Source organism: Xyrauchen texanus, chromosome 4 (genome assembly GCF_025860055.1).
Source record: "Xyrauchen texanus isolate HMW12.3.18 chromosome 4, RBS_HiC_50CHRs, whole genome shotgun sequence".
NCBI classification, from domain to species: domain Eukaryota; kingdom Metazoa; phylum Chordata; class Actinopteri; order Cypriniformes; family Catostomidae; genus Xyrauchen; species Xyrauchen texanus.
The window spans coordinates 36,509,568-36,530,112 of NC_068279.1; the positions used below are offsets into that span (position 1 = coordinate 36,509,568).

The window sequence follows — 20,545 nt, forward strand, 5'->3', positions numbered from 1 at the left end:
TTGAAAACACCTTTAAGTTAATTATATGTAATTACACTATAAGTTATGTGATGTATACATTTTATATGAGACTAAGTTTTCTTATTATTTTTTCTTATTATTTTATTTTTTCTTATTATTTTTGCTATGAAAATGTAATTTAGTGAGAACAGAAGTATTCAGTTTCAACTTGAGTAAAGTAAAAATCCACATATAATACTTACAGTAAGTAATATAGTACAATTACTGAAATATTTTACTCCCTTGGTTTCTTCTGAGCTATAACATCTGTTTTCTTACAAACACACACCCTTTTCCCATAGGTGAATAGTTCTGTCAGAACCCACCAGCCTCACTCCGGTTCTTTACAATCCAATTATGACATTTTTTGTAAATCTGGCATCCGTCTGACAGGCTCCCTGGCCAAGAAAACCTGGGCTTGACAAATTATACTATAAATTAACTTTAGCAAGGCTCACCCTCTCCAAACACTTTTCATTTTATGTACAAATGCACAGGTCAGACCTGAGCTGAGCTTTTTTATATTCCATTTTATATTAAATTTTATCATCCATAGAGATATTTGGAGTAGTTTATGAAATCAGGGGTTCCATGGGATTGAGTGCTGGATGCGGCTCAGGTTTTATTGTCATGGGCAACACCACATCCACTAATATATATTTGAACTGCATTATTGATTAAATGTATAGGCCTAGTTGAGATCTCAATCATGTGCTTGTGCATTTGAAACTGCATTTGATTAGATCCACTCTCTTATGATTTACAATATTACAGTATCAAGACTTTGTGTCCAAAAACAACACCTGCTAAAAATGTCCATGCTGATCTGATAAAGTAAATGAAGACGTATCACTGAATGTACAACCTAATCTTTTTTTAGTGCTGCAACTAATGATTATTTAATCGATTAATCTAATGATTATTAGAACGATTATTCTGCAATTATTGCAACGATTAATCATTAGCTCTTAATTGATTATTCAGCTCGTGCCCCGACTTAAAAGGTTGTATCAAACATGCTTGCGAACAATAAAGAGGGCAAAATTATCTTTAAAAAAAAACTCTAAATGACATTCACTGAATTAAAGGGAAAAAATACTTTTTTATTTTAAGTTTAATTAAGTAAAGAAATTCACTGCAATAAATCCCATTGTCATCAAGTGTTTTTGTCTTGTTTCCCATTTAAAATGACCTAAAATTCCTTAACACAAGATACAGTTACTTGAGAAGCTTCTAAGATATTTAAACTTGCTTTAAGAATATTTATTTTGTATATAAGTGTATTTTTTCACTTGGTTATAATTCTGCAAGTGCAGTAAAGACAAAATACACTTATATTCAAGATGTATTCTATATATTAATATAAAATTATACATTCTCAGATAAAATGTATCCTATATAAATATATATATATATATATTACAAAACAAACCAAATCAAAAACACATTTTGTTGCAGTGTATAATGGGGCGAAGACTCCCCTCTCTCATCTTTCTGTTCACTTCAATCCATCTTTAACTCACAAAAAAAAACCTCTCTCTTATTAATAAAGCTGTGTATTGCCAATTTTATTCATGATAAGAAATTCACAGTGACACATATACTGTGATTCAATAAGTCGCGATCCATCATGTTATAATCTAGCTGCATTAAGCATGGGCACTTGAGGGACAAGTGTCCCCGCAACAGAGTTTGCATCAGCCGGATGCAGTTTCAATCTCTCCCCCTTAGAACAGGATACTTCATGCAACTCATAGAGAGTTTTTATTTATTTACATGATCTGCTTCTGTATTATTTTAACTTTAATAAAGCTAAAAAACATTAAATATAACTGCATTTAAGATGTAATGCTGGTGTTTCCTTTAAAGACGCTCGACACGCAAGATTTGCTTCAGCTGAGTGACAGCTCCAGCTTCACCTATTCCACAATAAGAGTGCTTCTGTATTTACTTATTTTATACTTGTATCATTTTTGCATTATAATTCCCTCATACTTTGTGATCTACATCACCTGAAGCTGTTTGGAAAGTTTACATTGTATCTGGACTGTGAGCTGTGTAATTCTTCCTTTCCACAATCTTGCTCGAACTGCAGTGCTGCTCTCACTTGTCATCATCAGAGTTTAATGTGATCTCATGGTATGTTAAATGAGATCAAATGACTATTCGACAATGAAAATTAATATATATAAGAAAATAAGATTTGATGGCTGCAGCGGAAGGGAAGATTCATTGAATAACAAATAACATTTTTGTCTGTTCCTCACACAAAGTTATAGTATGCTTGAGAACACTTAAGATATTGCGCACAAGTTGAACAAGGGTTATAAACAAATTAGGCTTTGAGAGGTGACAAAAATTTGACTTTTAAAAAAACATTTATAGCATTTTGTACAAAATGATTTAATGAAATTAAAAGTGTATTAAAACAGTTTCTTTGCACCTTGAATACTGTACATGAGAGTGTACATACAAAAAAAAAAAGGGTTTTCAAACATATGTTTCAAGGTAAAAAGATATTTGACAAATATCATGAAGTCAAGAATATCAAGAAGTTTTGTCATGGTTGCATCAAATGAACTGAACCATATGTGCCACTTGACTTTGATTTGGTAGACAAAAGGTCTATTTTTTTTTTTTATTAAATATGAAATATATAACAAATATAAATATAAACAAACAAACAAAACATATATATATATATATATATATATATATATATATATATATATATATATATATATATATATATATATATATATATATATATATATATATATTATTATTATTTAAAAAACTTAAGAAATAATAATAAATAATTAACTCATGCCAAAACATTTTTATCTAGATGTGACAAGCCTTACCGCTCTCTCAGTTGCACCACATGACATTTTTTTCTTTAAGCCCCAGAAAAAATATTATAATTTATTAGACATGGACAAAAACATGAGTGTCACGTAATTGACCTATAAACTACTTTTCAGGTACTTTTTGCCCATTTTGGAGCTTGACAAACACTGGATACCATCCACATAAATTGTAATTAAAGGATTAACATTCTACTAAACATCTCCTTTTGTGTTACAAGTAGTAAAGTCATAAGGGTATGGAACAACATGAGGGTGAGTAAATGACGACATTATATTACACAAATAAATAACAGGGACACAGAGTTTTTTTGTTTTTCCATAAATTGTGAAACTCACATGTGTGTAGAGTCTCTGAGCTGGCTTTCATACTGCTTGAGTGCCTGGTGGATATATGCACTGGTGGCCATCAGTATGGGCAGGTTCTTAAGGGGAGCTGAGGCTGGCACTTCCCCTGCCCTCTCCTCCAGTCTCGTCAATAGAGAGGAGGTCACACGGCCACACACCTCTATGTAGCTGGAGCGCACGGGGAGCAGGGTGTCCTCTCTACATGCCACAGCCAGTGGGAGAAAAGCATCCAACTCCTCTATAATGTCTGCACAAAACTAGAGATACAATGAAAGTGTGAGGTTTCTGTTGTTTTGGCTACTAAGGCAGATGCTGTTCTGAAAATTATGAAACTACATTATTCTACACAGGGCACAGGGATGTAACAGTTATTATATACCCCACTTTTGATATTGTTTCTTTGCTTCAATTCTACAATATTTACATGTTTTTAACTGTAAGTAATATTAGTATGTTACAAGAGCGTAAGGGGTGGTTTAAACATTTGTAGGGACATTTAATGATTTAAAATATACAGATGCACAGTTACACATGCACACAAAAATCATTAATTCTGCAATACTTAAGTATTAAACGTTTTTCTAGCCATTTTATATAAATAGGTTGTCACCATATTTAACAGTAGAGAAATTGAAATGTGAAAGTAGATGGAGGGTTTATTCGAAAAGTCTGTTTCGCTATTTTATTTGGTGATGTTTGTGTCGCAGACATTACACACATCAGCTTTAAGAAACCATATCATTTTAATAAGCCTTTTTGACTTGGATTCCATCTTGATGTAATCAATAATAAAATAATAAAGAAGAGACTTCCTATGGATTTGTTTCAGAACTCAAACAGCATTTTACACATCACACATTTGCAATTAATTACGCAGCAATAATCCAACAAACGTTCCCACAGCAGATCAGTTGATTTTGTTTAGAAAGATTATTTTAAATGTGTTTGAATGCCATTATATTTCAACTAAATCATTTTAATTGCAAAAGTCAAATCTTAAGGCTCTAAAATGCAAACTGTATACATTCGCTTAGTTCAAGAGACCTACAGCCAGTCTACATACATCTGTCATGTTTTTTTGTCTCTTAACTTGTAAATAGGGCATACACTATCCCTATCATACCAAATCTATGCCACTGGCACGCTGTTTGATGCAACCAACCTATTCTCCACTCTTGACAGCTCATTGTTAGAGACATATGTCGAGCTTCCTTTCCACAATAATCGATTGGTGGAATTGTTTGCAACTAGTTACTGTGAAATAACTCTCAGGTACTCCTTCCTGTCCCACTTAAAGCATCACCAGACATTCAATTCAATGCACACGCACACACACGCGCACACACACACACACGCACGCACGCACACACACACACACACACACACACACACACACACACACACACACAAATCTTACGTAACACACTCAAAATTCCCTTTTTGAAGACTGAAATTGCATTTTAGCTTTTCACACAAATCTACCATATATGAACTGACTACAATTTATTGTAGTAGAATAACTGAATCATCCATGCCGATATGGCAGCGCGAGACGTTCAGGGCCATTTTAGGATTCAAATACCTGCAGTTCACCTCCTGTGGTGCTCGGAGAGAGAAGCAACACTTATCTCATTTTTCCACATTTGTCCTGGAGGAAACAGGTAATCAGCAATGGTATTTGGTCTTCAAAATGATTACGAAAGTGTGTGTGTGTGTGTGTGTGTGTGTGTGTGTGTGTGTGTTGTGTGTGTGTGTGTGTGTGTGTGTGTGCCTGTTACATCTGCCTTACATTGCCTCAAGAGGCACCCTGCTTGAAACGAAGACCCCTTAGGGTTATTTCCAAAAAAATAAATAAATGAGGCAGCCCTCGATTGGAACATACACAAAACTTCATCCACCCATCTTTCTCCAAGCACTTGTGCCTCAAATTAACAAATAATGACATCATTGCAGATCTAACCCTATCTAGAACTTTCATTACATTTCTTTCTCCATCCCTCTATCCAGTCTCATTTATTTCAAGGGATAGTCCACCCAAATATCTTTCTTCAACAAAACAAATTCTTACAGGTTTGGAACAACATGAAGATAAATAAGTGATGACACATTTACTTATTTATGTTTCACTGAAACGCAAATGGCAACAGATCGAGGCATGCGATAGAGTCAGATGCATGTGGTGGGTTCACTACCAAATTTATATATCTATAGAAATGAGTTACGATGCTGGTCTATTCAAAAGCAGTAAAACATATGTGGGTGTTGTATATATCTCCCTCCCCTCCACCCTTTCTATTCCACGTGGAGTTACCATGTCCCAAAGCCTGGCGAACACGGAGGAAAATAACTCAGCATAAGTTAAATGGAACCATTCCCAATACCTGGTCTATCAATCAAGAGAGAGGTGACTTCATAGTTCTCCACTAAACTAAGCATCCAGATTCCCAAACTTTCATAGCATTGCTGAATTTAATGAACAACTCACTTCTCGCTCATTGATGCAGTACGTTCTTTAGGTATGCTGTCGTGCAAAGACAAACATAGTAACTACACATTTTTATCAAGTTCTCTTAGAGTACACTTTGATCTGCCCTCTGACAGGCGAGTCTAGCTCAACTATTCTTCCATTCAGAGACAAATGAGCGTAAAAACTGCAGTAAATACAAAATCACGTCAAGAGCGAAGACTTGTGAAGGAGTTTCTCTCATGAAAATGCATAGGAGAGCTGGGAGAATGTGAAGGTTAATAAGGACTGAATTTTGGCTTTGTTTCTCCCACAAAGAAATTGTATTGTTTCAGAATACATGGATTATACCACATGAGTCATTGATTGTCTTGATTTTGTGTGAAGTAACTATTAGGGTGATTAGTGTTACCTTTGTGAACTTGAAGCCTGTTTAACTCAAGCTATTCCTCCCCACTCAAATGCACAGTTGAAGTCAGAAATGTACATACACTTAGGTTGAAGTCATTAAAACGACATTTTTAACCACTCAACAAATCTCCTATTAGCAAAAAATTTTTTGGCAAGTCATTTTGGACATCTACTTTGAGCATGACATAAGTAATTTTTCCAACAATTGTTTACAGACAGATTGTTTCACTTTTAATTGACTATCACAATTTCAGTGGGTCAAAAGTTTACATACACTAAGTTAACTGTGCCTTTAAGCAACATGGATCATTCCAGAAAATAATGTCAAGTCTTTAGGCAATTAGCTTCTGGAAGGCTAATTGGAGTCACTTGTTGGTGTACCTGCGGATGTATTTTAAGGCCTCCCTTCAAAATCAGTGCCTCTTTGTTTGACATCATGGGAAAATCAAAAGAAATCAGTCAAGATCCCCACAAGTCTGGTCCATCCTTGGGAGCAATTTGCAAACGCCTGAAGGTACCACATTCATCTGTACAAACAATAGTTTGCAAATATAAACACCATGGGACCACGCAGCCATAATGCCACTCAGGAAGGAGATGCATTCTGTCTCCTAGAGATGAACGTAGTTTGGTGTGAAAAGTGCACATCAATCCCAGAACAACGGCAAAGGACCTTGTGAAGATGCTGGAGGAAACAGGTAGACAAGTATCTATATCTACAGCAACATTAGTCCTATATTGACATAACCTGAAAGACTGCTCAGCAAGGAACAATCCACTGCTCCAAAACCACCATAAAAAACCAAACTACAGTTTACAAATGCACACGGGGACAAAGATCTTACTTTTTGGAGAAATGTTCTCTGGTGTAATGAAACAAAAATTGAACTGTTTGGCCATAATGACCATTGTTATGTTTGGAGGGAAAAGGGGGAGGCTTGCAAGCCGAAGAACACCACCCCAACCGTGAAGCATGGGGGTGGCAGCATCATGTTGTGAGGGTGCTTTGCTGCAGGAGGGACTGGTGCACTTCACAAAATAGATGGCATCATGAGGAAGAAAAATATATGGATATATATTGAAGCAACATCTCAAGACATCAGCCGGGAAGTTCGGCCACAAATGGGTCTTTAAAACTGATAATAACCAAACACAACTCCAAAGTTGTGGCAAAATGGCGTAAGGACTCAAAGTCATGATATTGGAGTGGCCATCACAAAGCCCTGACCTCAATCCGATAGAAAGTTTGTGGGCAGAACTGAAAAAGCATGTGCGAGCAACAAGACCTACAATCCTGACTCAGTTACACCAGTTCTGTCTGGAGGAATGGGCCAAAATTCCAGCAACTTATTGTGAGAAGTTTGTGGAAGGCTACCCAAAATATTTCACTCAAATTAAACAATTTAAAGGGTAACTAAACACCTGCTCAGAGTCTGACTCCACCCACTAGAAATATTTGAATGGGCAGACCCCGGCGGGGATAGAGGGAACGAACCGAGTGCGGGGCTGAGCGGGTTGGGGGGGGCACCTGAGACTCGTAATGACGGATTAATTGACAGCTGCTGTCAGACTCTATGTTATTATTATTCCTCACACGGTCGCAAGACGACATGTACATGAATCTGGCGTGGTGAGCTGGAACCTGCTTACGTCAGCTGTCACTGCTTACGTCACGAAGTACCGCAACAGCCAATAGGAAAATTCAACTGCAGTAGCCACCGTTCAACCTGAAGAGGGCAGCACTCAGACGTTTTTACACCATATATTGTAGAATTAAAACACTTTATACACAAATGTCAAAAAAATTACTTGAATCAATGACCAGTACTAATAAAGCCCCATGCTTACAGATCATTAACTAAAAAAAGTTGGTTTAGGGTTTAGTTACCCTTTACAGGCAATGCTGCCTAATACTAACAAAAGTGTATGTAAACTTCTGTCCCACTGGGAATGTAATGAAAGAAATAAAAGCTGAAATAAATAAAATTCTCTACTATTTTTATGACATTTCACATTCTTAAAATAAATTAGAGATCCTATCTGACCTAAGACAGAGAATGTTTCCTACAAATAAATGTCAGGAATAGTGAAAAACTGTATTTGACTAAGGTGTAGGTAAACTTCTAAAGCAAGGGAGCAAGGGAGCCCTCAGTTGTGGTAAAAGGCTCCCAGGGGGATTATATTGATATAGTGTAAATACCGGGGCAACAGTTATTGGGCACAATTTGTCAACTTATGCAAATACATTTGAGACAGCAAGATGCTTTCATGAGTAAAAAATTTAGATGATGCTTATTCTAAATAACCACTTCAGAAAATGATGCACTATTTTGTGTTAATTTCAATCAGATTTGACATTTCATTATATCAAGTATTCTATAAACAAATGAATCTCCATTGTGATTGGATCAGTCAATGTGAGACCACTTTAAACATTCATTACATGTTTAATAGGAGCCTTTAGTAGCCCCTGCAACAGGGCGGCTTATTACCACAAAAACAAAATCAACTTGAACAAAATTGAAAATGACAAAGAAGTATTTTGTCACTAAATAAATGTGATAATTTCAGGGATTTTATTAGCTACATAAATTTACAACATTTAATATGCATTATTTATTGTGTTATACATGCAATAATACAATAAAAATAATTAAATTAAAACAATGATACTTTAAATCACATATATGAGTTAAGTCTACTTGTAACTAGTTAACTGTACTTAAAAGTTTAGGTCACTTTGCATATGTTTACTTAGAAAATCATGCAAACCGAATGCTTTAAAAAAAATCTAAGGTCAACTAATTCGATTTTACAGTGTAGGCCTACTCATTTGACATACTGATTTTTGCAAACTGTGCTTCAGGTAACTATGCATATTCAGATGCAGGGGAAGTCCAAGTGCAATAGATGCAGCATGATGAGAGATCTCGTCAAGCCGGAAGCCCTTAAAGACTGAACAGGTCTTGAAACAGCAGGCCTTTTGGACAGATGAGTCAATAACAGGCTGAGAACTGTTGTTATGAGCTTACCAGGGAGTGTGAGAGAGAGGTGGGAGAGAAAGAAAAGATTCAACGCTCCCCGCAATCCAAGGTGATGAGGACCCGAGAGGTGTCGACGAGATTTATGGCTTTCTAAAGCCTGCTGCTCCGGTTCAGAGAGCCCTTAACTATAGCAGAGCAAAAATATGGATTCCAATAAGACAGCCACTGCAAGGTTATTTCCTAGTACAGCTTTAAACATGTAAAAGCTGAACTCCACAGCAGTACTCTTGCACAGTTGAACGGTGCTAAATTCTGCTCCTCACACTGATTTCAAGGAATAGTTCTCCTACAAAATGAACATTCTGCCATCCTTTACTAACCCACGTGTAACACGTAAGTAGATGCTTAGCAGAATGACAGCCTCAGTCTCCATTCACTTTCACTTTTTTTTCCACAAGGAAAAGTAAATGGTGATTTAGGATGCCAATCTGTAACATTCCACCTCTCGTTTTGTGTTTCATGGTAGAAAGAAAGTCATAAGTGCTGGGTATTGATACAGATTTCCCAAATGATTTGATTCCGATTGACAAGCTCTCGATTTGATTCCAAATTCAATTAGATTCAATATTGATTCACATTGGTATATTTCAATTATAAATGTCCATTCTGCTTATATATGAAACTAATTAATCCTTGCGTCTCATCTTCGGACACACACAGAACAGGTCAAAGTACCAAACTTTTCTTCTCAACAGTTCTGGGTGCAAAATGTCTTCTCCAATTTACTACACAATCCCTGGAGAGTGAAATCTCACCATTTACCAGCCAGTGGCTAATCATGGACATTTTTAGTAGCATAGCACAAATTTGGTTGCAAATGCGAGTGATTTCCTCTCATATTATAAGAGGGTTGTGCATAGAGTAAAAGATCGATCTTGGGATTTAAGAATCAATATCAAAATCATTCAAAAAGACAATTGCCATGCATTGGAAAATTCTACCAGTCTTTTACAGGATTGGAATAAAATGAGGGTGTGTAACCGATTATTTTTTTTATTATTTTAGTGTGAACTACACCTTTAAGGATGATGCAAAGTGACTGTCAACGTGAGTGGTCAATAGCTGGATCGTGGTTTCAGGTTGATAAATGATTTGCTGAAGTATTATGCAGACGGGTGGTCTTGCGACTCACATAGTTCGAAGCAAAGCGTGAATGTATGAATATGAATTGGTGAAATATTGATCCCTTTAATGCTTCTGGACTGACTATTTTCTGGCTAAGTCAGGCCTGGGATAGCATACCGCTGCTTACTTATGGGCCAATGTGACATGTGTCAAAAAGAGAAGGGTTCCGAGACACTCCGGGCAGCAGAGAATGCAAATAAATGCACATGCTAACCTTTGAGATGAGAGCTGCTCATTCTCAAGCACTGACCTACACATAAATGTGTTGTACAGGTCTTGAGAGTTAACGAATTTTGACACTTGTTAGTGATGTGGTTCTTGGGGCGTTGATTGCATATAGTGCTATCAATGAAGCAGTATGGAAATCAGACATGAAAGCAGACTTATCAAAAGTCATAGAGCAGGGGCCATGTTGTGTGAAAGCAACTATTTTCTTTGTTAGACAAAGATTTTAAGGCAGGTTTGCATGCAGAAGTTTGCTAAACAATGGCAGAAAAAGTGGTATGGTGATAATCCTCATGAAGCACTTCCCTGTTCTTAAAGTATCATGAAGATGGAATCAAAATTTACCAAATATACTTTCTTAATACATGTTCATGGTCTTGATGCACACCATTAATCCGTGTACATTATTTAAAAGAAAACAAAAATTTATTTTCTTCATTCCTTGTCCTGAAAAGTAACCATCCTTTTCATCTGATGTTTGTCACAGTCTGGCCTGACTGTGCCTCCTCTGGCTGTCAGTTTGTCTTGTCTGAGTGTTTTCCTGTGTTGGTTTTGTCTCTCTCTCCCTTTTTTGTTTTGCAGGTGCCATGTGGAGAACGCCAGCTCCATTACCTGGACAGCAGCTCATTCTCCAATTAACTCATCATCGGCAGCACCTGCTCCCCATCAGCCTGTCCCATCTAAAGCTCCACTCGTGTTTAGTCCTTTGTCAATTGTTTGTTGTGTTTCCCCTGTCGGTTGGTTTCTGTCTGTTCATGTATATCGGTTAGTTTTCTTGTTTAAGTTTTCAAATGTATCATTCTGTTTTGCCCCCTTGCAGGTGTTTTGGTTTGTATTTTTGTTCTTTGACAAATAAAGCCCACATTATTGCCTTCCTGTGTTTGGGTCCTGCTTTACTCACTCACTTCCTGACAGATGTAACCAAGGCCACATAGGCTATTGTTAACCAATAGTCAAATTGCTATTTAGGCATTGACATAGGTAATGCAGTCTTTCTAAAATCTTGTCAATCTTTGCCAATAGTAAACGGTAATTTAACACTATAAACATTAAAGGAATAGATCACACAAAAATGAAAATTCACTACATGAAAATGTCGTAGCAAACCCAAATGGCTTTCTTCTTATGTGTGACACAAAAATAGATGGTTTAACACATATAGCAGGCCCTCTTGCGATGCAATGGCAGTGGACAATGTATCATTTTAAGCTTAAAAAAGGACATAAAAGTACAATAAAAGAAGCACATGTGACTCCTGCATCACATTCCAAGTCTTCTAAAGACATCCGATGATTGGGCATGAGAAACAACTTGAAATTGAAGTCATTTTTTAGTGGCAATCTTGCCAACCATTGAACATTTATGGGCACTATGAGAGAAGCTTTTTTTATAGCTGTACGTGTGTTCACACGAGAACTGTGTTGTTTTTGCAAGTTCACAAACAATGCCAGTTCTCGCATGAACATTTCCTTGTGTGTTTTATAAAAGAAAGCATGCCATACATGTTTGGAACAACATGAGGGCATTAATGGAGGACATAATTAAGAGAATTTTCATTTTGGGGAAACTATACATTTAATGAAACAATGGATAAGCCAATAATAGCAAATAATGATTAACTGGAAAAAAGAAGCATTTTCATTGAGATCCATCATGATGTACTCTTCAAAATGGGTGATGGCATTGCTTCAGTTCTAGAACTCCACAATCGACCACACAATTGCATTCTGGTCTGACATCATTCTGGTAAAGGATGCCCACTTTTCACAATCCAATCAATTGACGATGGATAAAATCAAATCCCACCCTATATTTTGTTCTCAATGAATATTCTGTTTCATCTAAAATATTTCACATTACAGAAGTTAATCTGGTTGCAAATGCTGTTTCATGTTAACTATGAAAAAGGCTAAGTCTACTGTTAACATCTATGAGTGCATCTCAATTAGTTCCCTATTTCAGTAGTCAGGGAACTGACCAGTGAGTTGGCCACTTCGCTAAATCGTTCCAGTGCACTGAACCATTCGCTCCCTAAAAAAATCCAACAATGCACTGTAAAAACAAGCAACATTGCTCAGTACGTTCCCTTACCGGAAACGTTGTCATGTCTTCTGAAGTCTCTCAAGTTGTTAGAAGGCGAGCATAAGTATAAATATATTATGTCAAAGCCTTATTTTCTCTTTAAAAGATATGTTGTTAGTAATGTCTTTGATCCATAATTACAATGATAGGGAAACAATCTTTTAATCTATTTGAATTGCTAAATTAATACACTAAAATAACACAAAAAATACACTCCTATATATTTTTATTTCTTCATGTCATTTATCTGTTATAATAACACTGTATATTTGAATAACTTCAACAAAAATGAATGGTAGTGTAATTTATACAGCAATTGTGCTGATTTATAGCAGCTGCGCTTGAATACGCAAGCTTGTTATCATGCTGCAGGTGATTGAGTGACAAGTGTCCCAATGTTCAGTGGATGAACACTCTTGCAAGTGTCTGAAAAAAATACTGATTCATGACAAAGGGAGCTAGGGAGCTGATTGAGAAGCACCCTATGTTTTTTAAATACACAAACTCCTGGAGCAGTAGGCGTGATGAGTCCTGAAACACCTTTATCATTTCCCAGCTTAGAGGCTGTAATGCATATGTTGGACTTTTGAAATAGTTTCTAAGTTATTGTTTTGTCTCTCTTACTGCTTCCTTTCTTGGATGTTTCCCAGCTGAGACGCGTTCCCTCATTAGTTTATGAGTATTTATAGTATAACATGTCTTTGTCTAGCATTGTTTGATGTGTATGGTTCGTGAGGTGAGTCTGGTCTTGTTTCTTTTTTTGTCTTTACTTTTAGTTAATTTAATACAATCTGCATTAGGGCTTTCAACCTTCACTTGCCCCAGAATCATTGTTATAGAGGCCCTCCATCAGGGATGTGATGGCTCATCAACCTCTCTGAGCTGGACTGTGTGGAGCTTGTTTCAGACGGGGCTTCTGTGATGGGTGATAAAATAAGGCAAGACACTGGACTTTAGAGTAAACCCACAGGAACTGAGAGGCTCTTGGAGCCACGGTGCCTGCTCAGGATGAGCACACATGTCATGTCAGAGTTAACCAGTGGAGTATTTCAAGAGATGAAAGAAAGTGAAGACATGCAAATTCATCCAAAATGCCTTTCTCTATAGCTCAGCTCCAAAACTGTGTGAACAGCCTTGCTGCCTACATAAATGTAACGGACCCTCTATGTGACTAAGTTACTGATTTGGAACCCTTTGTATGCAGCAACTCCACGAATCATACAAGTCGCTCTTCACGTGAAGCACGCTAGAGACCAACTCAAAATGTATTCACTAGAGTTTGACATTAGCATGTTGCTAAGATAACAATGCAATAATGCTCGAATAAATCTAAAAACTACACCGTACAAACAAATATTTATTTTGTATTGTTTAACTTTTTACATATTAATGTAAACTGACTGAAATATAAATATATTTATAATGGCCATTGTTACATTTCACTTGTGGTTAAATCCATTCCTTCTGAAGCAATATGATAACTGTGTGGATGAGAAACTGATAAGATTTTAACTGTAAATCTCCACCAATACATTCTGTGTTGAAATGACTTCCAATCAGCCACTGGTTGGGGCTGGTCAAAGGTAGATATTCATAGTAAAAAATTTACTATGAATTATTTTTGGACCTTCTGAGTTCTGGTCACCATTCACTTGCATTGTATGGACCAACAGACCTGAAATACTCCTCATTTGTGTTCTGCAGAATAAATGGTGTTACACATCTGGGATGGCAAGAGGTTGAGTAAATGATGAGAGAATACATTTTTGGGTGAACTATCCCTTTAACATTGGCCAAAACAAAGTACCTTTGAAGACAACGTTATTATGCTGACAAACTTTGGAATGACATTCTCATTGGGATTGCATTTGATGATTGCCTTAAAATGCTGTCTGGGCAGGAGACTCGCTAGGTTTTGGAACAGACTAAGGGCTCTGCATAATAGAATTAAAGCTGCAACAGAGAATGCTGCTAATGCACTGATTCCAATGGGATGGTGAGTCTAAATGCCAGACAGGGAAAACGCAAGGGTTACCAATAGTAAAGCTTCATCATGTGACCAAATGTTGAGAACATTTCAACTTTTACTGCAACACACTCTGGTGTAGGAATCCATTGTCCAATTGGAATCTTTGAGAGGCAGGACTAGTTGCGCTGTGATATCGGAAAAAAAACCCATTGCTGATAAACTCAATCAGGTGGTGTATTCGTTCCCTGTCCCCTATTATAGTTTTCTGTCTGGTCAAAAAGACCGTAATTGTGGACTGAGAGCCTGGAGAAGAGTTTCAATGTTTTCTGTTACATTGTAAAAAAATAAATATTTTAAATATCCATCTCTATCCATGACCACTTCTACCCTCTTTAGTGGCAGCTGTAGCTCAGGTGGTAGAGCGGGTCAGCCACTAATCGCAGGGTTGGTGGTTCGATACCTGGACCACACGACTCCACAATTCCGAAGTGTTCTTGGGCAAGACACTGAACCCCAAGTTACTCCCAATGGCATACTAGTGCATGGCGGCTCTGCCACCATTGGTGTATGAATGTGTGTGCGAATGGGTGAATGAGTCACAGTGTAAAGCACTTTGAATACCGTTAAGGTTAAAAAGGCGCTATATAAGTGCAGACCATTTACCATTTTAGTGCACGCCATCCAAACGGAGCTTTCTTGCTCCCATGCGTCAAACGCACCGTCTGAGCTATCCCTAGGGTGTAAGTGCCCTAAGGGGTAGAGATGTTTTTGCACCTGTCTGCACTATTTGTTTGATAGTTTTTCAATGTAAACAAGACCGTTGTTTTCTGAGTATCGTGCATTAAAACGCCTTAAATTAACTTTTTAAAATAACTAATTCCACTTTACAATAAACATCTCTCAAAACACATGCATTCTGTTCCATTCGTCGAACTGCGTCTATCTTCTTTAATGCATTCTGTATGTACAGCCCCTTGTGTGTACCTCTATTTTGTGCACTTTTCATTGTATTGCTTTTTTATCTGTCAAAACTAAATACATAAACATTACCAAAGTGGTTCTAATCTCATAATAAAGGGAAAGAAATATTATTTCTTATGGGAGTGATTCTGCTAAATGATTGTTCATGCTCATGGCTCATCTAAATATTTAAAGTTACCTTGGCCACTGTCTTGGGAGAGTCTCTCTCTGGTCCGTATCTGTGGGTTACAGGGGTGATGTAGATGTGGGCAGAGATTGGGGTGTTTGTAGCTTCCTCCTGCTGTAAACTCTTAGTGCACACATCATCCAGCACCACCTTTAAACAGTGACCCATCTGAGGAACCAGCCCTCTGAATGCAGCCCTCCACCCAAACTCAAGACAGACCACCTAAATGCAAAAAAAAAAAGGTAATTAATAATGCGCAAAAGCTGGTATGATTGTGAAATATTTTGGTGGTTTCAAAATTAGATAAAACAGTTAAAGGAACAGTTCACCCAAAGATGAAAATTCTGCATGGATGACTTTCTTTCTTTTGCGGAACTCAAATTAAGATTTTTAGAAACATTTTTCAGCTCTTTTGGTCCATTTAATGCAAGTGAATGGGTGCCAAAATGTTGAAGCTCCAAAAGGACTTAAATATTGATCTGTTTCTCACCCACACCTATCATATCACTTCTGAATATATAGATCAATACACTGGAGTCATATGGATTACTTTTATGATGCCTTTATGTGATTTTTAGAGCGTCAACATTTTGACACCCATTCACTTGCATTGTATGGACCTACAAAGCTGAAATATTCTTCTAAAACTCTTAATTTGAGTTCAGAAAATGAAAGAAAGTCATACACATCTGGGATGGCATGAGGGTTAGTACATGATGAGAGAATTTTCATTTTTGGGTGAACTATTCCATTAAGTTTAATGTAAAATTACAAGAAATAAACTAGATTTTTGCATTCCTTGAGAAAATGTAAGTGGTGCCAGCCCAAACAAAACTCGGCAACACAATGCAAGGGTGTTGTGGGTAACTTCAAGGGTATTGCTTGAGTGTCAGAAATACTAGAAGTAATCGTCGGTAAATAACAGGAGACAAAGGTAAAAAAAACAGTAGATATGCTCCACAGGAGTGCATGTGTGAGAAGGTCAGGAGATACCCTGCATTTGTATAACTTGAGTCTGATGAAATATAAAGTTGTCTTTATGGGTCTAAGCTCCTGAAGACAAATAGTCCGGTGTCTTATAGCAGTCGATGAGCGCATGCGCAAATCTCCTGTATATGCACCACTAGTCTAAAATATAGAATATCAGTGGTATGCACGCATCTTCAAATGGAGTATACTTTGAAAAGCTTGCATTCGACTGTACGCAGATGCTAAGCGTGCGCGTCAAAATGAAGTATACTTTGGGCATAAAGGTGATGTAAGCGATTTTAGCGTTCTGAAGCTTTCACATGACTGAGCTGTTGAATTAGCCACACCCCTCAATCCAAAACCCCACTCTCCAAAGATAATTAAAAAAAAAAAAAATGCAAAAGAGGAATTTGTTTCAGTGGCTGTCAAATTCAAAAGAGGCACAATAGCGCCCTCAACTGACAACATTATGAAACATGGCCTCAATGATCAGCTTCAAATGAGAACAAGCTAAATGATTGACAGGTGAAAAGCGTCAATGTCCACGGACACATTTTTGTTGCCTGTTTACAAAGTCTACAGCTGCCACAGAGGTACCGTGAGATATCTCAGCACACTTATTTCATTAATATCTTTAAGGGAGTAAGAATTTTTTGCTTACTTTTCCATGAAAACAAAAATTGCTTACAGCTTTAAGGCTGCACAATTTTCAGTATAATTTATGTCCATGGTTTTATCCTCTCTTATATTATTCTTACATTTGCAAGAACCATTAAATGCATATAAAATCATTTAATAAGGGTTTAACAACAGTTACATAATGAGTATCAAAACTATCCAATAAAAAAGGTCTTTTATTTGTGCCAAATTTGCACTAGGTATAATTAAAGGAATGTGAATCACCTCTGTTGTCCGCAGCCCAAAATCTGCTGTGGTTTTGTCTTCGGCTGACATTCCCTCCATATCATCCCTGACCTTCTTCAGCGTCCCTATGTGCAAAAAGCAAACAAACACATACACAATGCCTCTACAGTAAACTTTCACTACATCTTTCTAAAGGAAGTCCATGAGACTGCTCCAAATCCCCCTAATTTCCATTTAAATCTTTGCTTAATTGCTAATTAAAAACATTTCACGCAGGAAAATCGTATACATCCAGTTAGCTTATGCTTTCACAGTGCCTTTGGAAAATAAATCAATATGTAGACTGCAAGGGTCAGGACAGGCCAACATATTAAAGTCCTCTGTGCAGTGACGACCTATAAAGAACACCGTACATTGCCAAATAAAACTGGAAAAAAGAAAAAGAAAACTAAAAAGCGGATGCAGTAATTGCAACAGTAAGCTTTGTTAAATTCTGAGGATTTAGAGTTGATTTGAACCCCTGATAGCAATGGCTAATCCACGGAAAGGGTTAGAGGGAGGATAAATGTGTGTGCGCACTTGTTGTGGGCAAATTAAAAGTGCATGCATCAAGGCTGCATTTTTCTAATCAGACGCTTCGGAAGTGAGACCCCGGGCAAGGCAATTTAGTTGAAGAAGAGAGTCGAGCAAGGCAAAGGAGGAAAGAAGCAGCCAGCATGTCACTTTTTGACCTTTAAGCCCATCTGATGAATTTCTGGTAATTAAGTCGTTTGATTGTCTGAATTAATGATTTGGATAACTGCCCTTTAAAGGCTGTTTACTTCTCAGTAAATCCAGCCCTTTTCTGCTTGTCCTGTTTTTAATGTAACCTTTACAGAAATTACTATATGCACCAGTCACTTTCATAGCAGAAAAAAAGAAAGAAAAAGAAAATAAGTTTTCGGCCTCCTCAATTTGTGGGTGTGCATATGTGTTTGTGTTGGAATGAGTTTCTATGCGAGCATATGTGCATAAGAAAGAAAAACGATGGAGAACAAGAAAGAGGAAACGGAAAAAAAGAGCTGTATCAAAATACAAGAAAAAATATGTCTTTATGGTAAAGCAACAGGCCATCATTCGGATCACATAATCTGCCTATATAGACATCGTTATTATATGCAGGATTTGGATGCTTGTTGTATTTAAAGGCTTTGTTGAGCACAATACATCTCTAGGTTTTCAGCTCCCATAGTTACAAATAATTTCATATGATAGATTCGGAGACGACTGTAGTCACAAATCTTGATGGACTGCCATTTATTTACACTATGCTAGTATTCATCAGAAAAGAAAAAAACCCAAAAAACATATATCGTGTTGACTGGCATATATCACATTCAGTCTGATAGAGCTGCATACAGTATAACGCTTATTTGTGTACGCTTGCTATGGCATTAAATGCGTGTGCCGTTATATGTTTGAGTGCCGGTAATTCTCCACCTGGTGATCGCCATACATCATAGCACTATCAGCGGTGTTCAACTAGCTCTCTTGGGCCCCCCTCAGTGGCTGGACCCCTGAAAGCTGTCCCCTTTTCCCTCCTTATGGGTGGCCCTGCATCTGTGTGAGATGTTTAGCAATGGTAATTAAATTGTACCTTTGGCACTGCAGACTGATTCTCCAGTGCAGCTAAGAAAACCCAGATGGGTTGTCAGGTCTTCCACATTCTGTTCCAGCTCCAGTAAAGTGGAGGCCAGCTGGGTCAGGCACCTGAGCTGATGGGAAGTGAGGCAGAAGTTCCGCCCTCTTTGGGTAGGTTCCCGAGGAGCTGTAGATGGATACAACAGAGTTGTTTAACCATCACTGTTGGATTCTGGATGTGTGGGATGCTGGTGTGCTGGTTTACAATGCCACAAAAATATTTTTTAACTTGTCAGAATTTATGAAGAGATATCGAATGTCTCATTAATTTTAGTCATATATATTTACCTTATTGTCTCCGAGCATCCAGAGACCTCAGATGAACTAATATAAATTCACCAAGCGTATCCTAACATAAACAAGTCCTCTTTATTCTTACTGCAATGACTGTGTCAAAACAATTATTAGTAGAAATACATGTTTTCTTGGCTGGTAAACTGGGAAAATTGCCCCTCTTTGGTACTATGTGAAATGTTTTCATGTAGAGGTCAAAGTGGTGCTTGATGCAAATCATGTGGAAGGCCCTTAAGAAAACTGAAATATTATGTTTGGCATACATAAAACATGCATTGCTAAAAAAAATTAGCAGAGAAAAAAAATTCTAAATCTTAGCGTTGAGTTTGGCAGTTACTGTAAGGACATTTTCGACAAGGGAATACTGGAATCATGGTGGCACAGTACTCATATAAATAAATTAAAGAATTACAATTTAGAGTTTGTGGATGTGCATTTGACACAAGGATGCTGTGCACCATGGCCTCGTAATCTACACAAATCCCGCAGAGTCCGTAAAGTTCCCTTTCAAATCAACAGTCAAACATTGCTGGGCACAAACTTTCTCCTGTAACCCGCAGATGACCCTCATCTCAGTGCAGCTCACTCATTTCTGCAGCTGCCAAAGCCATCACCCAGGGGATGTTCCGCATTAGGTCTGAAGAATGGGCCGCGCAGAAGAGGGCTGCAGTATTTTCAGACACTTTGACAAATACTTTTGTGTGTGCTCTTAAATGACTTCCTCTGACAGAAAAGGCATTGGGGAGTGGATCAGGAAAGCATTAGTCCCAGCTATGAAAGCTTTGGGAAGATTGAATGGGAAGGGGATGGAGGGACAAGAGAAATAAAATAAAAAAGGAACACCAATAATTGCAACAATATCGCCTCTGGATTCTAATACCATTTTGTTGTATTGTTATTGCAAAGCAGGCAATATAACAACATGGTTATTCTCTTATTTCAGTCTGCTTAATCATGTTTGTATGTGAGCATTGACCATAAATACTGTACATAGACAGAGACTAGTTGTAGACCCTATATATTGTCACTATATCTCAGTAACCATTCTAGCTTACA

The 20,545-nt window shown here is 37.4% G+C and overlaps 1 protein-coding gene across 1 annotated transcript in view; it reads right to left on the reverse strand.

Annotated features, from left to right (window-relative positions):
- Positions 1-20,545, reverse strand: part of LOC127635998 (uncharacterized protein KIAA0825-like) — a 197,092-nt gene that overhangs the window by 141,650 nt on the left and 34,897 nt on the right. The window contains exons 6-9 of the mRNA XM_052116346.1: positions 19,152-19,322; positions 17,555-17,640; positions 15,695-15,904; positions 3,207-3,472 (exon numbers count right to left, since the gene is read on the reverse strand). Coding sequence (XP_051972306.1) covers positions 3,207-3,472; positions 15,695-15,904; positions 17,555-17,640; positions 19,152-19,322 — 733 coding nt within the window. The remainder of the gene's footprint in view (positions 1-3,206; positions 3,473-15,694; positions 15,905-17,554; positions 17,641-19,151; positions 19,323-20,545) is intronic.